The 17242-nt window shown below is 39.9% G+C and overlaps 2 protein-coding genes across 2 annotated transcripts; one reads left to right on the forward strand and one right to left on the reverse strand.

The window, feature by feature from the left end:
• Nucleotides 1–791: 791 nt before the first annotated feature.
• zswim2 (zinc finger, SWIM-type containing 2) lies at nucleotides 792–6227 on the forward strand. The gene is made up of 10 exons (XM_017480771.3): nucleotides 792–1257; nucleotides 1362–1438; nucleotides 2125–2165; nucleotides 2299–2512; nucleotides 2730–2868; nucleotides 3014–3126; nucleotides 4799–4883; nucleotides 4983–5056; nucleotides 5140–5311; nucleotides 5468–6227. The coding sequence occupies exons 1-10, from the start codon at nucleotides 1108–1110 to the stop codon at nucleotides 6113–6115; spliced, it is 1713 nt and encodes a 570-aa protein (XP_017336260.1). The 5' UTR covers nucleotides 792–1107; the 3' UTR covers nucleotides 6116–6227.
• Nucleotides 6228–6912: 685 nt separating this feature from the next.
• On the reverse strand, nucleotides 6913–15942 carry fam171b (family with sequence similarity 171 member B). The gene is made up of 8 exons (XM_017480770.3): nucleotides 15138–15942; nucleotides 11693–11932; nucleotides 10854–10946; nucleotides 10143–10301; nucleotides 9478–9654; nucleotides 9209–9325; nucleotides 8905–9028; nucleotides 6913–8778 (listed from the first exon to the last, which is right to left on the reverse strand). The coding sequence occupies exons 1-8, from the start codon at nucleotides 15280–15282 to the stop codon at nucleotides 7527–7529; spliced, it is 2307 nt and encodes a 768-aa protein (XP_017336259.1). The 5' UTR covers nucleotides 15283–15942; the 3' UTR covers nucleotides 6913–7526.
• Nucleotides 15943–17242: the final 1300 nt, after the last annotated feature.

Consider the following 17242-nt stretch of genomic DNA (forward strand, 5'->3'; position numbering starts at 1 on the left):
TGCCTGTTTCATGCCTTGTTTTATAGTAGTTCCCTAATCGTCCTTAACGTGACCTCCCATTGCAATTCAGAAACAGCGTGAAAAAGCAGATGTTGCCAGAACACACAATATGGTTCTTCACTTATCTGGAACCGAATTGGAACTGAACCTTCCTCTTCCTAGACAGCAGCGACACTTTTCTTTTCCATATTTTTGTAGATGTAGTTCATTTCCCACAAGGTGTATCTGACTACCTGCTCTACTTAGGGGCTAACAATGAAACCTGACTGTTATACCTGACTGATTTTTTTTGTCTGTTAAACGCCACTGTAACTGTGCTACCAAGAGCAATGTCTTCTTGTGACGCTGGCATGGCAGACAGCCACTAACTTCTCACAGGAATATCGAAAATACAACTCCAACCAACAAATCAGCACCAGAATCACTAAACAGATCAGAAATGTTTCAATAGAAGCATGTTTAATGTGTTTAAGAGTGGACTTTTCCTCTAAGACCAAGCACATTTCAAATATCTATAGCAGGGGCAGTCTCAACATTACAATCTGATCAAATGTAAGACCAGTTAGCTCATTGATTTTGATTAAAATGCTGAAATGTTGCGTTTAATATGTGTTACTTGGTATACTATAAAGCAGTATATAAGAAACTGTCTTGTATTTTTTGCCTGAGAATCAGACTTTCACCCAACACAGAACACAATATTAGACAAAGTCCGCTGTCGCCATCTTGTGGCTCTTTACAGATAAAAACCTGGTTTTCGGTTGCTATAGAAACACCTAACAGAAGTGGCTTGGTCTGAATTCCAAATTGTTCCGTAGGTTACACAGAAGAACACTACATAGTGTGTAAAACAACGGGCTTGTGATGACTATGTAGAGTTATTTGTGTTAAAATTGCGTCAATTTGAGATTCGGTGTAAAAGTGGCGTTGTGGTAACGGTAGCTATAGCGAGGTGGTATATTTTCAACATATGTTTTAGCTCGTCGGAGTACAGACTTTATTTTTATCAGGAGAGGTTGGGAAGCTTTTATTGGCAAAACTACCTGAAAACTTGCTCATCTGTAAGTATTGGGTAAAAACTAGCTAATTAGGTAGATAGACGGAATAATGCTCCGAAAAAGAGTTTGGAGAAAAGCAGCGAACGATGCTGTTAGTTGGCATCAAGATGAGTCCCTCAACACCACCATTTTCATCCTGAAAGAATTTGGGCCTACAGGGTTCCTTCTCAAAGAAGATAGAGAACCCAAAAACTACAAAGTGAGATTTTTAAAAACCATTTCTGGTAACTGTTTATATTTGTCGGGTGTTTCACAAAGTTTCTGGGTTAAAAACAAACAAACAAACAGACAAAAACATTTCAGGTATTCCTGGGTGATCCTCACACGTGCACTTGTGGAACCTTCCAGAAAGAGAAGGACCTCTGCAAACACATCTGCTGGTAGGTAACACGTTTTAAAACGTCACACTGTGGACTGTCAAAAAGTTTCCTCAACATTTATGCAGGGAAAGTTACTCGTGTTCAGAGTGGGGTTGTGCACCTGCTTGAGTTGATTTTCCTGGGCTCTACATTCAAATTATTAAATATTGCAATTGACGAGATATTTCTTGAGTAGAAGCGTCCGAGGCGGCGCTTTTCAAGAGCATCTAGACCACCACCTTGAAAAACAAGGTTAAAAATTGTGTCTACAAAACACAGACTGAAAACATTTATTCCTTGCTGTCAAATGTAATGTGATGTAACGTTAAAGCATGAGACCATTAAAAAATGGAAAACTAAAAAGAAAAAAAAAAGATATCGTATAAATTAGATGGCGAGCATTGAAACAGCTAATAACATTCTTGTATATCTGCAAAAGTATTTCTGCATGATTAGTATTAGTTTTAACGATCACAATAATCACTGTAAACAATATGGCTTCCACTCGCATTATTGAGCAGGTTATAAAATAGCACTCGATCCAGCACATCCTGTTATTTTGCATTTCATTTTTATTATACGCACAGTGAGGTCAAGGTAGCGGTCATGATTTAACTCAACTCTGAACTCAACTCCGATTACAGCCCATAGTGTAGATCTCATTTTTGGCACCCATTATGTCTCATCACTTAATTTCATCATTGCAGGGTTTTGATGCGCAAATTTAGGCTACCAAGAGATCATGAATGTGAGTTGTCCATGTTCTGTATTTTTCTTTTTGTACTTTATATATTTTTCATTTTAATGTTTTTTTTATTTTTTTATTTTTTTTTAAGTCACACTGATCTCGTAGATATTCTCTTATGTCTCTTCTTGTCCAGACTGTTTCCAGCCAGGTCTTGTAGAGAGACAGATCCTGGAGGTGTTACAGCGTCCGTACAGGACAGACATCAGCGTCCCATCAGCCCCTGCACAGCTTTGCTCTAGTGAGGAAGATGATGGTACGATCAGGAAGAAAGACATTAGGGATGACGATATCTGTCCCATCTGTCAAGAAGAACTGCTTAGAAAAAGACTTCCAGTGGCGCATTGCAGGTTCGTATTAGGGCCTGGTTGATGTATCGATTTGCCAATAACTCAAAAATGCCATAATCTGGAACATGTAGACTTACTAAATTATTATTAAAAGTAATACTAACGCTTATGTCTGAACTATTGTTAAAGATAAACCATTATAGATTGCTAAGGTCTCGTTTTACAGCCACACACCACGGCTTATGCAGTTGCTTATGCCAGTTTTGTCAATGTAAAGGTTTGGATGCGGAAACAACATTCATATCTCCTGCATGAAAGTGTGGGCTGACCATCAGAGCAGGTCCAAGACAGACGGCATGGTGAAGTGTCCACTGTGCCGGGAGGACTTTTGCATGTTAAAGATGCTGCTGGAACAGGTAGGGCAGGCTTGAAATAGCATGTAGCACATGGAATTTTCCCAAGTACTTAAACCTTGGAATTCTTATTTTAGCGGGTACATAAGCCTTCGTAAATGTAAAAGCCCAGTATGTGTATACTATATGGCTGCTTGTATAAATTCAGGTGAAAAATGCTGGTCAGCTGTGTACCTCCTCAGAGAGAGAGCGTTTGGAGAAACACCTGGGGATCCCATGCAACAACTGCAGAATCTGTCCTGTTGTTGGAAAATGTTTTAAGTAGGTGAAATCTTCCGTTAATAAGCAAGTTAGTCGTTTTTGATGATATCCACAAATTTTGATTAAAAAATAATTATGATACTAATGATAATACTAATGATAATAATGAGAGATGCACCGATGTATCGACCAATAATTGGTATCAGCTGATAAAGGCAATTTTTCACGCAATTGGCTGATAGTTTAAAAACATCCGATGATCAGGGCCGATTATATCCTGTCAATCAAAAGAGGGAGGGAAAACACATAAATTTCGTGCTGTGTATAAAGAAGATGTCTTTTGTGTGGAATGATGACAAAACTACAGTCTGCACTGCGAAAATGTTACACCAGAAGCTGCAGCAGTTTCAGCGTCGGGTCTAATTTTTTTCTTGCCAAGCTGCTCGCGCTGAATTAAAGCACCAGTACACCGTTGAAAGATTTAAATGAAGATGAGTTGACAAAAAAGTATATATTGCACAGAAAAAATATATTTGTAGAGTAGTATATTTTATATCCAGTTAATGTTAATATATAAAAAAGTTGATATTATATATTACCAGTTTGATGTCAGTGATGAAGTAGAAATGCTTTTGTTTGTGGTGAGTGAGTGTGAGACTAACAGGAGTTTTTTTAGATTTCAGTCAACGTTAATATGAATTAATAACATTCAATAAGTTACGAAATCTTACTTTAATCTTCAGAATTTAGTTCATGTGTTAATGTTAATTAGAGTCATGTGTTTTCTGTTTATGAGACCAGTTACTGTCAAACAACTTGATGAAATGGAGAGAATAAAGTTTTTATTAGCATTTCCTTCAGAATTGTAGAATGAATTATTATTACTTTAAAAGAAGGCATAAAAGGCAGAACTATCGGTATCGGTTATCGGAATCGGCCGATATCACTCTGAATTACTCTGGTTATCGGTATCGGCTGAGAAATTTAGTATCGGTGCATCTCTAATAATAATTATAATACTAATGATAATTAACTTTGACAGAACTTGAACAGATTTCTGAACATTTTAAAAAGCTGGATTTCTAAAGTTTTCAGGTTTTGATCAGAATTATACCACAGCACTGTTGAACTCTCAAATCTGATTGGCCAGAAGGTGTTGATTAATTTTCTTTGCAATACCGTAAGTGATAACTGTAACTAAACAGTTTTATGGCTGTTCCATAACGTTAAATATAACTATAAATGGATAGAAAGTACAGTATTCTAAAATACTGTGGGACATGCTGCTAAAGGAAAATAATCAACTTCAACAAAGCTTGGAGTAAACATTGATCTGGGTGTCGTCAGTGAAATTAGAATCATAATCAAGACCTTGCTTACAGAATATCTACCCAAAGAACATCATGCACTGTAGGTGGACAAAAGTAGTGATCACAGAAGAATTCCTTGTGTCACTGGTGTAAATTCAGCCTATTTACCTTTAAAGCATTAAACATTTTTTATGAAATCAATTGAAGCTCATTCAGAATCATTTCTAGTTGTTTACCCGTCCAGGTTCTTTAGATAAAGCCATCACAATTAGATAGGTAAGTGTTGAGACTAAATGGTTGGGAATGCAGACTCCATTGTTTGGTCAGCTTTTATAAAAAGTCGAGACAGACTCCGGAGACAAAAACTCCATTACTTGTTTAATCTTCCACGTAATTAAGTTAAATCTGCCTTCACGCTGTAGGTGCAGTGTGTGCAGTTATTACCACCTGTGTGAGGACTGCTTTAAGAGAAACTGCCATCCTCAACACAGCTTTGCCGTGAGAATGGTGAGTTTTTATTTTCCACGTTCCATTTGGCCTGTAAATGTGGAGTTTTGTCATGTTAAATGGCCATGCTTTCTAACTGGCCTTAATATGATTCTGCAGAAAAGAAATCAATCATGGCAAGTAATGATGGAAAGCAAGAAAAGCTTAACTGTCAATCAAGAGACGAACACTAAGTAAGTAGGGATATATCGCCTAATCAACAATTATTCTAATTGCTTAAATATATTTAACATAAACTTCCCCTTTCGTGTTACAGCAGTGAAACTGCTGTAATGTCAGATGTGGTTCCAGAGCACGTTTTGAGGATGTTCCCAGTAATACAAGTTCACCAACGTTCCCGACTACTGGAACATGGAGTACAGTGTCGCCTTTGCCTTCAGAGCTTCCACGTGGGCCAGCAGGTTAAAACTCTCCCCTGTCGACACAAGGTAACTTTCCAGAAAGGAAAAAAAATCTATGAATACCGTGAAGTTCGTATAGCAGTCTGTAATGGTGCACTTGTTAATCATCTGAGAACATCAAAATGATAAGATTGGGTAAAAGAATAGGGTCTATAACAAACCTTTCTCTTCCTGGCACTGCAGTTTCATTCTGGCTGTATCAAGACATGGTTACGACAGTCCATCTGCTGCCCTGTGGACTGGCATGTCATCTACAACCCTCTCACATGGAGTGGCAATGACATTAAGACAACTAGCACAGCACTCCCTGCTAGTAGTGCCCAGGTCAATCTTACTGATCAGCAGAACACAGAGTTGTATGTACCTGGTATTGGCTTGCAGAGGAAAGAAATATCTGACATATCTAAAGCAGCCTCACTGGCTCCCGTTTCTCTCAAATCCATGGTCCAGAACACCCAGGCCCTCTGCATCGACAGCAAACAGTTCTGTGAATCCAGATCCATGCAGAGGTGCCCGTCTTTGGAACAAGCTCCAGTCTTGGCCTCTAAGAAGAGAATGCATGCAAAGACATCCTGTCCGAGCTTGTCCTTGTCTCCTGCAGTTGTGAGGATGGAACTATCTAGGGGAACCCAACGGAGCTTGTTTGTGGGTTTCAATAAGCTTGACAACAAACCCCAACGCAAGGCAAGCTCTGTTCATGGGCAGATGAGACCAGTGAGGTTGGAGGGTGATGGTGTGGGTGTACGAACATGGTCGAGCAGCGGAGATCAAAGCATTCTTGACTTACAGCCAACAAGTATACCTATCAGTGCTAAACATGAAAGGAACTAAGAGTGTGTGTTTTTGGTTTTTTTTGTTCCTTCCCTTTACATTTTGATAGTCCCGTGCTTTTAAGACATCGAGAAATGCAAAGGCAATAAACCACTAAAGCAATTACATCTAACACTGGCTAGTTCCTTTATTGATGTGCACAAAAACTGGTCAGCAAAAGCATTCAAGAAATGAGAGAACTTCCCCATTTACGTGGTAAGTAATTTACATAAATGATACACAGTACAATATGAAAATTGACTTGATACTATCTACAAAGAAAAAGAATAATTTTCAGTCATGCAGCACTATTTTTATCAGCATAATGTTGAAATCAGTTTGTCCACCAAATCCCAGTTCTACCACACCCCAGTTCCACCAAATCCCAGTTCTACCACACCCCAGTTCCATGAAACCCCAGTTCATATGCCTCTGCTACTTGGCAACAACCTATCTTTTGTTTGTTTCTAGTCATCAATAAAAAAGTTGTTTAAAAAAAAAAAAAAAAAAAGCCTGTTAGTCAGTCATAAAATTGTATAGTCCACCAAAACATTTATGCACAAAACATCATGGTTTGCTGGATCTGTAGTTGTTAAATAATACAGCGTTGATGTATTCAGGGCTAAAGCCTTGGTAAAACAAGACCTCAGGCAAAATCCTGATGTTTGTTGCTACATTCTCTAATGTAAAAAAAAAAAAAAAAAAAAAAAAAAAAAACAGCATGCAAATATGAGAAATTTAAACAACTTTTAAGTGCAAGACAAATAAATGTCCTTAAAGGCCTTTTTAAATCAGAATAGTTCTTTTTTTTTTCTGAATGCCAGAATAAACTTTCATTTATAGGTTATATACTTGACATTCCTCGTTGTTTCACAACATTTCTCATATCTTGGAATTCCAGATGTCAAATTTTTTACAGGATTTCACTTTTATCACTACTTTTGGCACTCTGGTGGCAGTTCTTGCTTACTTCACATATCTACACCTGAATTTACAACAAAAAGGAAGTGACCTCAGCCAAACTATCATCCTGTTCCAAACATCCCCTTGAGTATTCAGACACATTATCAGTTTAAAAATAGCTTTGTAGGTACAGGCATTGTGCTCACAGTGAAAAAAAAATGGAACTGAATACATGGTATTGCAATGCACTCTTGTAAACATAAGACTTTGTACAAACACGACATTGACTTGTATAGTAGTGAAATGTGAAGCTGCTGTGTAGGAACAATGGATTGGTGTCATGAATGGCCAATAGCTGGATGAAAACTTGCAAACACCACAGAAATTCACTTTAAGAAAGCTACGCTCCAATGGTTAAGACAGGTCATCTCTGTGTGGCATCTCTCCCGATAACAGTACAATAAGGCAGGTTGATGAAATCCAGAAATATTTGGCAGACACCAAAGCTCAGCACACACAGTAGCTTAATCTAACGTTTTGTTTGCGTTCTTTCCTCCTTCACATGTCGAGTCATTTTCTTATCAGGCCTTTTGTCCCGCACCTTGCGCAGTCTTCTGGGTGGTGGGGTGGATCTGGACTCGCTGGATGTATCACCAGCATCTTGATCCTCTGGGATATTTGGGATAGCTGCACTGCTGCCTTCCAGTGTGTTCCTCAAAGATGTATCTTCAGGACTTCCGATTTCGCTACTACTCAAGTCCTGTTCCTCGTGGCCACGGCCCCTTGCTACTTTGGGCATGTTGGTGATCGAGGGTCCTTCCTGCTCATTCTTTCGTACTAACTGCTGGAGCTCATTCATGTCCACCCCAGAGTCCAGGCTGGTGTCGTTGCTGCTGCCTGGCCGATGCCTGCCTTGGAGTTCGATTACAGAGTGGCGTACTTGGGCTGCTGGTTTACCATCCAAAGACACAAACCATGCCCGAGGAGGCAGAGGAGAAGGCTTGACCTTGGAAAGCTCCAGCAGGGTCTGCTCAGAGATTCCCTGTAGCTCACCATGGAAAGGACCCATTCCAGCTGCCTCGTTCAGGGTCCCCGGGACAGAGACAGACTCGAGCAAGTGGCTATAGCGGCCCCAGATTCCTAGGTTGGCATTGGATGTCTGTGGGCCTTCTAGAACGGGCTGCACATTGTTGTCTTGTTGTGGGACTTTTGGCAGTGTCTGGGTGAAACTGTCTTTCAAGTTTCGCTCAGTCTGTGCTCCGTGCTCCATGCCGTTTCGGGGAAAGGTGGCGCATCGGCTTCCAGTGGACTCAGCCTGTCCCTGGGCAGGGAAATGCTCTGGAGCTTGGACAATGGCCATAGGCTGGTTGTAGATGTGGAACAGCTTGTCTCGATATGCTGAATTATCCCCAGGAGCTTGCCGCGAGGCGCTTTGTTCAGACAACTCTCTAAGCTTTGCTACTTCATCGCTGTTTACGTACAAGTTTGGCACGGTAACTCTGAGGTTCTCTAGGCCTGCAGATCCAATGTTCTCGTACAGGTTCCCTGCTGGTCGGCAAACATTATCGACATAGATGTTATAGTTGGCTTGATGTCGAGGGGACGCTGACACACCTGCGCTTCTTGTGGCCATTGAGTAAGACCTATCTCCGTTATGGTCTCCATTATTGTACAAGGGCTCATGGACTTCATCTGAACTAGTAGATGTGGTCTGGTCTTTCTTGATGATTGACAGTCTGGTGGAGTTCCATCTTTTTCTTTCAGTCTCATGGCTCAATTCTCTGTAAAGCAATTGAAAAAAAAAAAAAAACCTCATATCATTCGGAGAGTCCTTTACCGTTAGTCCAGATATCCAGATTTAACATCAAAAGTTGAATGCGAGCCCAAATATTATTAAGACCTCTTACCTGCAGTGACATAAAATCACAGATAAAAATCCAATTATGATTACAAGAGTCCCACCCAAGATGCCCACAAGAAGGTATGTATGGTATGAGATGAAATCCATCGAAGATGCATGTCCCCCGTAACCTAGATTTTCACAAACAGAAATCTGGTTACATGGGCTAGAGCAGATTATTTAGAAAAACAGCATTATGGCAATGTCTTCCAGATCGGCAAACAAGTCAGTTGTTACTAGATTGAATCATAAATTGCACACATTGTGTTGAATTTTGTGTGTCATCTGGGAATACATAAAAATCTTCATACCATTAGACGTTGGGGATGGTGCTGCGATCCAGTTGCCAAGGTGAGGAGCCACATAGGTCCAGACCAGACCATTTCTCTCCATCCTGACAGAGCCGATACCCTTGTTCACCCACATACCTGGATCAAAAGAATGTTCAGTCAGAAATACTTCTTAGCCTCAGTGAGCCTAGGACTGTGTTCAAAAACTTTGGACATAGCAAGTATCAGGATACAAGGACAATGAAAGAATATAGTACTATATATATTTTCTCTGATTGCTCCTCACCAACCTGTGGTCATGTCAAAGGTCCAGGCAGGCAGGGAGTCGGAGGCTCGGAGATGGGCGTGGTACGGTAAAGGTACTGTGAGCTGAATTGGCCCTTTGATGTCAATCTCTTTCTCATCGGACAGCAGTTGAGTACTCAGCACTGCCACAGGGCTCAATTTCACGCTCCTGTATCCTGAAACTTCAGCAAGGTGCAGTGTAATTTATGAATGCAAGGGAAGAGTAGCGAGGCGTAACCAGAGAGAAGGCGGCAACTTATTTCACTCACAACATTGCTGAACCGAGGTACAGCACGGCACCAGAGCTATGCGTAATGTAGATGTTAACGTTAATGTATAGTATTCATAGATCAGCAGACCCGACACACTGTTAAATCAATTAATCAATAAAACATGGAGCTTGTACAACAGATAGATGTAGAGATGATTAATGACTTGCCCTGGCCATGAGTTAATTCATTAAACACAGAGTACATGATCAAGTATTTAAGCAGAAGTGTTTGCCAAATTTTACTTTCCAAATTGATGGATGACCAGCTCTTCAAAATGTCATAACATATTTGTTCAGTAAGTAACATCTGGCCTGAAGGATCTCAGAATATCAGTGATTCCTGTCTCCATGGTCATTAACATTTATTCATGAGTGCCCTACAGGTCTACTGCTCCATACCTCCTTTGTTGTTGAAGACTCCCATGGTACAGAAATGACTGTCTTTTTCTGGAGGAGGAGCTGGAACTGTCAGATAAGCGGTCACCGTGGAGATGCTGGCGTTCTCCGGGAGCAAGAGAAGGCTCTTGGGGAACTGGACAATGGGTTGTGATAATACGTCTGCAGGAGAAATAACACAGTAAATCTGTTATATTGTACAGCTAAATATTTAGCGTGCGACGTTTCAGAAATATTCCTTCACAGATTTTTAAAAAAATATTCTAGTGCAAAACTACATTGTAAACAGTTCTAATTGTTAACCATCTTCCAGCCCTCATTTTTCTGTTGTTTGTGCTATATTTTTGGCATTGTTGTATTTGTTGCAGGATCCACCCACATTTCATTTGAACATTTCAGAATTCCAATTTTTGGAAGATAAGTTGTGACTTTTTCTTTTTCATTTTTCTTTTTTTCCACCCAAAAACAATGAGGTCACAAACTTTCACATTTAACTGTAAGTAATGACCCTAAATAATTTGAGCACTGACTAGGCCACCATTTGGTTAACAAATGGTCAAAATATAGCATGTGCTACAAGTTTACGATGTATCTCTTGTTTTGTTTTTTTGTGAAAGAACTTGGAGTAGAGAAACACCTCTACTCCAAGATCTAGTATGAACATCTCTTTATACTAGATGACTCAAAATACACAGATTTGGCATGTGTGCTCACCAGATGTTTTTCGAGTTATCAACACGGTGTCTTCAAAGAGCCAGATGTTGCCTTGGGTTTGTGGGACCAGGGACATCGTGACAGCAGAAAATACTGGGAGACAACATGTAAAAATTGTATCAGGTCAGTTCATAAACCACCACTATGTTCTAAATTATAAAATTACTGCTAGTACAGTATGTGTATACAGTAAAGACATTATTTTGCAGGTAGAAAAGTAGCTTTTACATAAAGAATAAGATCTAAATGTAGCCTCTATTTATTAAAGAACAACACGTCATACTTTTTAACCTGTTTATAGTTGCATTCCATCTGCGAAACAAGCTAGCTTTCCTGTTATCACTTATATTACAGCAGCTACTGTATAAGCCGTCATTCCTTCACTTTCTCTTAAAGCATGAACTCCCCTGTCCTGAAAATTTCTGAATTAAAGCCTTACCTCTGACTGTTACAAAGCACTGACACTGAAGACTCCTTCCATAAATATTAAACAAATGTCTCCCTACAAGAAACTTCACCGTATCAACAGCTATACATTTTTCAGTGTTAAACAACAACACTTTTTAAAAATCAGCGACTACACAAGTACACATAGAAACGCTACTGTATTAGAACGAACGCTTTAATAAACCTGCGATTTTCAGCTGCACTATTGTCAGAGCTGCTGTTACAGAAAATTAATCAACACCTTCTGACCAATCGCAATCCAGAATTCAACAGCGCTGTTGTCGTGGCACATATTTTAAAATAATATGCCAATAATTTGCTCGAGATGTAAGAATTTCTGAAATTCCAAGTGGGAGTTGGAGTTGCATGCCTTATGCATGCAACAGACTCACTGGGCATCTTAGTGGTTTTCCAGGGCAGCTGAGTGGGCACGTAGGCCTCCATGCTGGCCACCAGAGTGAGGGTGACCCCCAGCTGGTAGGGTACAGTCAGAAGAACCTCTCCATTCTCCTCAGTTTGGCTAGACTGTAGCAGAGACCCGTTCACAAACACCCGGACTGCGGCGCCGCTCAGGTACCGCTGACTAGATGCGTCCTTCACCCACACCTTTAGCGTCAGAGATGAAAACAGCTCTAGAGGAGACAGCAGAGGTAGGGGGCATTTTCAGTTTGGCGTAATTAAAGCAAACTGGAGCTTGACTAATGTATATACTTCACGGACAATGAGTTTTGGTTGGTCTGGAAACTATGCAGTTTCTGCAAATTACTCATTATGTCTCATCCATCCCTAAATTGTTTAATTAAAGAGAAAAAAAAAATACAAAACTTTAAATCATTTGAGTATTTCATGGCTATTTGTCATTGTCTGTTGTTTATTAATGGCGCCCTGTATTCTGCTTTAACCTTCTCATCGGCATGAAATAATAATGAGAAGAGGCCCACGTCTCTGCCAGACACACATAAAAATAGATCAAAGTGCCAACTGTGTGCATTGTACGGGAGCAAGAAGAGCGGAAAGCCACAGCCAAGTCAAACTGTGCCTGAATTATATTACTTCCGTTCATTTTGGAGTAACGTACCCATTAACTGAGCACAGTGAGTATGGATGGTGCTTTTCCCCATGAAATAAAATGCTGTAGATTAAGACATTTAAAAGAATGCTTAAAGCCAACTTTCAGTAAATAATAATACAAGGTTTTCTGTTTTTGCTTTTTAGATCAGCCTGTTACAATTCTATACTAACATCCTCACAGACACCACCTGACTCTCTGCAAGCTTCTGTGTCTAAACTATGCGAAAGAGTTGCATCAGCAACAGCACAAAAAAAAACACAACAGTAGTAGATCGGATCAGAAAATGTCAAATCCAAATCTGACTAATTTCTGTATTATAAATTCTTTATTCTAATATTTTGAGATCCTGGATTTTTTATTTCCATGAACTGTAAGCCATAATCATTGAGCTTAAAACAAAAAAAAGGCTTGAAATATTTCAATTTATGTGTAATGAATCTAGAATATATGAAAGTTCCACTTTTTTAATTAAATTATGGAAAGAAATGTACTTTTCCATGATATTAAAATTCTTTGAGATGCACATGTACGCTGTAGTCATTAGTCATCTTAAAGTTAAGTTTTGTTATTTAAAAAACACAAAGCATGGTTTGTGTCTAAATATATCATATTTTTACCTGTTTATAGTTACCTTTCATCTGCGAAACAAAGCTAGCTTTCCTGTTATCACTTACTTTATAGCAGCTATAAACATTCATTCATTCACTTTCTCTTAAAGTGTAAACTCCTCTGTCCTGAAAACATACAAAGCACTGACACTGGAGACTCCTTCCATCAGCGATAAATAAATGTCTGCTTACAGAAAATAATTATCCTCATATCAATAAATACAGATTATTATTTTTTTTTAAACTGTATTCATATAAGCATCCACCATATAAGTCCCTGTCTAATTTGTTACTACAGTGTTCCGCACAACGGTCAGACCTGCTGTTGGAGAAAATTAATCAAAACATTCTGACCAATCAGAATCGAGAATTCAACAGCGGTGTAACAATATAACGAATGTGATATACACTGAAACACTGCTGTACAGTATGAACTTTTTAGACTGTGAGATTACAGCAGTCTTTAAGACTATTACTTCGTCACACAGTATGTTTTGTTTTGTTTACGTAGTTTGTAGCTGTCCTGCGAGTTTCGCATGATGGCCACCAGAGTGAGGGTGACCCCCAGCTGGTCGGGTACTAATCAAAACCCCCCAGAAGTGATGATGCATCATCTTACTCACGCTGAGATTTTAAAACTTTAAAACAATTCAAAACCTCTCACGCTGACAGAACGTTGTCGTCACCTGTCTTTGGTCGCAGTGGCACTAAATTAGTCACATTATGCGTATTACCTGTCGCACTGTATGATAACGTGTTCTTCATGTCAAGAACAACGTAGACCTATGAAAACAGGAAACGACTACGTTCTGCCATGCTGGGTGCAGTACGGGTTTATGGCTCTTCAGTTGGAAAGCATGAAATACGTTCGGGTTTTCATAACAGTAAATAAACTCTATGCGTTTGCTTTCTGATTATCACAACTGACAGCTATAATTCATCCTTTATTTCTTGCCACATCCCTTTTTTTAATCTCATGTTATAACTGTGATGAGCCATTAATTATACAAACCACTCTTCTTTTAAATCCCATGTTTCGTTTAGCTTACATTTTGCCGTCGCCACTACCTAATTTGTAGCTGTGCCTTGAGTTTCATGTCATCTCACTCCGACCTCCTATTGGTGGATTTTACATCACAGATCACAGATTTTAATCAATTTTTTAAAAAATTAGTCGTCGAATGGTCGCAGCGGCACTAATGCCGGGTTCACACTGTACGATTTTGCCCACGATTTGGTTGTCTGATATAAATTTTGAGAATCCTAAAGGATTCCTATAATCCTAGGCCAAAATCTGTAGTTTGTGATCGCTAGTTTGACGTGTTCCCCGACAGCCGATTAATGTTTAATGATTTATGTGATTAATGATTAAATTTTTCCTCCCATTAAATTCTGGCAGTGTCAGAAGATTTGAGGCACAGTCCTGTAGCTTCTCCTACTCCGTACATTCTTCTTGCATGAGTCGTTTTTCACGTCTTGGCTGTCGTACATTAATGACAACTGAGATCGTACAGTGTGACATGGCTTACAGTAGGGATCAAGTTCGTACAGTCTGACAAGCAACAGTCACAAAGGACTATTAAAAATCGCACAGTGTGCACCCGGCTTCAAACTAAACAACGACCACGTCATGTTCCAAGATGACCGATTTCAACTCCCGACCAAAAGTTATCGTTATCCTTTACGATTCGTGACAAAATCGGGACGAATGTCATAAATCGTGAAGTCGGCTTAAGACAAGTGATCTGTGACAAATGTAAACCAGGCTTTTATTCTTTACCGGGCTTGTTATAATAAAAGGTTTATTTTAAAGGAGTCTATAAATTGGCCTGTCCTAGAGAAATATAGCTACTGTGTGAAATATTATACAGGGCTCGTTTGGGCTGCCTGTGGATGTAAATGTGCATCATAAATACAGATGCAGACATGAAGCCTGAAACCGTCATGTTACAGTAAACACATCAGTCTCTGCGTAGAGTCCTTATCATATCTCATCATTCTAGCCTGCACTTTTCCTTCATCTACATTTATTCATTTATGTGTATTTGATGAAGTGGTGATGAGAGGATGCATGAGTAAAGGGGAAAAAACAGACACGAGCCATCATGCCGTGATGATGTGCATGGTCCTGATGTGATTACAGGATGTTATTGTTACCCGCAGGCGCGGTCGCCGTCTCCTCCCGACGTCCTTTGCGCGAAGGCGTCTCCGCATTGTGCTCGAGACCCTTCAGCTCCGCGGCCTCGGTGAGCGCGAACGCGACGGACAGAAGCAGCAGCAGGTACGCGGCGGGATGCGGCATGGCGAGAGAGACATCACTGATTCCTCCAGCGCCACGTTTCCTTTCTCTTGTTGATGTTGTTGTTGTATTTTTTTCTCTTGTCCCTTCTTTTCTTTTCTCCTCCCTCCCCCTCCCCGGTCACGTCGTGGTGTTGAACATCACGGTCAAAGCACGGAGGATGCGGGGATGCAACGCGTCACTGTGGTCCACCGTTACGTCATCGCGCCACCCGCTGGCCAATCATGCGACGAGTCAGGGGTTGCCAGATTGACTTATAATGCCGCCAAGCTTACCTCATCGCTATAAACGTTTGATAACCACAGCTATGAATAGGCACTTTTTAAAAGTATTTCACTGCTACACATTTGATGTCTAAAGTCAAAACACCCTGGGAAAGACTGGCCTCCCATCCAGGGTGTATTCCCACCTCACACTGGAACAGACCCCTGATCCACAACAGAATGATTACTGAAACATTTTTAAAATGCATAACTTTGCTGGTGGTGGACCTCGAGTGAACTCTGTACTCTTAAAAACAAAGGTTCCTCAAGTACTACGTTTACATGCACATCAATATACTGATATTAATCAGAATTTGGCTACATAATTAGTATCGAGTCATATAAACTGCGCAATCTGATTACCCAGTTCAGATCAAGACAATAGTCTGACCCCCCCCCCCCCCCCGAATACACGTGTTTTGATCGGATGTCAACCCTTATTCAGAAAATCCACGGAAAGGAGATATACACACATGCGCAATCTGCAAGGAATTGTGGTTGCTAACAGACGCTTAGCTGTAGGCTAGGTATTTAGGAATGGCAACTCAAGCATACAACAAACATTTATACAGGAATATTCAGATGCCTGTATATAAACAGTGTATTCGGAATATGGCTACAACACAAATATGGATCTTAAACTGAATTTGACGTGCATGTAAACGTAGTCAAAAAAGATTCCTTTGATGTTGGGTTTACATAAAATCTTTGAGGGGAAACTAGTCATTTAGAGCAGGTGTTCTCTACTTTTTTTTTTTTTTTTTGCAGCCAGGGATCACTTTAAGCGTAAAATACATTTGCAGGTTTATTTATAGGCCTACCATTTCTGTTATTGAGGTTTGGATTTAACTAATATAATTCAGGTAGGAAGTAAAACAGGATATGTAATGAAAATCACAGGCCCCACTTTGAGAACCACTGCTTCAGGGTGTTCTGTACAACCTGTTTTCATTTAATGTATGCAGGAATTGTGAGAACTGTTGGGACAAAATATTTGTCATTTGGTCCATATTGTGTAGTTTTCAAACAGTTGACCTAGTACTAAAAATGCATATTAGGATTTAAGGTTTTCCCAACTACTATTCACTTAACTCACAAATCTGGCAACACTAACAACTACTCTACAGTTTGAACTACACTATATAACAGTTTGTCGAGACCCATCACACCCATATGTGGTTCTTCCTCAAAATGTTGCCACAACATTGGAAGCACATAATTGTATAGAATGTCTGTGCTGTAGCATTCAAATTTACCTTCACTGGAACCAGGAGGCCCCAAACCTGTTCCAGCATGACCCTGTGTACAAAGTGAGCTCCATGACATGGTGGGTTAAGGTTGGAAGAACGGGGAAGACTCAAGTGTCCTGCACAGAACCCTGACCTCAACCCCACTGAACACATCTGGGATGAATTGGAACCTCCTCAATAAACATCAGCACCTGATCTCAACCTCACTAATGCTCTTGTAGCTAAATGAACACATCCTCACAACCACACTCCAAAATCTACTGGAAAGCCTTCCCAGAATAGTGGAGCTTATATCAACAAAGGGGGAATAAATCTGAACTGGGACATCCAACAAGCACATATGGTGTGATTGTCAGGTGTCCACAGATTTTTGGAGGCATATAGCATTTGTTCACAGTACAGGTGTATTTACTTTATGATAATCATTCTAAACAAGCTAAATATTCACTG

This window comes from Ictalurus punctatus, chromosome 12, assembly GCF_001660625.3.
Source record: "Ictalurus punctatus breed USDA103 chromosome 12, Coco_2.0, whole genome shotgun sequence".
Classification (NCBI taxonomy): domain Eukaryota; kingdom Metazoa; phylum Chordata; class Actinopteri; order Siluriformes; family Ictaluridae; genus Ictalurus; species Ictalurus punctatus.

What these genes read in the sequence shown, in the direction of transcription:
- zswim2 (XM_017480771.3), top strand. Translation starts at nt 1,108, where the DNA reads ATGCTCCGAAAAAGAGTTTGGAGAAAAGCAGCGAACGATGCTGTTAGT. An exon ending in CTCTGCAAACACATCTGCTG is followed by an intron (nt 1,439 to 2,124) that starts GTAGGTAACACG and finishes TCATCATTGCAG; the next exon opens with GGTTTTGATGCGCAAATTTA. An exon ending in GTTGTTGGAAAATGTTTTAA is followed by an intron (nt 3,127 to 4,798) that starts GTAGGTGAAATC and finishes TTCACGCTGTAG; the next exon opens with GTGCAGTGTGTGCAGTTATT.
- fam171b (XM_017480770.3), bottom strand. Translation starts at nt 15,282, where the DNA reads ATGCCGCATCCCGCCGCGTACCTGCTGCTGCTTCTGTCCGTCGCGTTC. An exon ending in GATAACTCGAAAAACATCTG is followed by an intron (nt 10,302 to 10,853) that starts GTGAGCACACAT and finishes TTTCTCCTGCAG; the next exon opens with ACGTATTATCACAACCCATT. An exon ending in GACCTTTGACATGACCACAG is followed by an intron (nt 9,326 to 9,477) that starts GTTGGTGAGGAG and finishes CTTTTGATCCAG; the next exon opens with GTATGTGGGTGAACAAGGGT.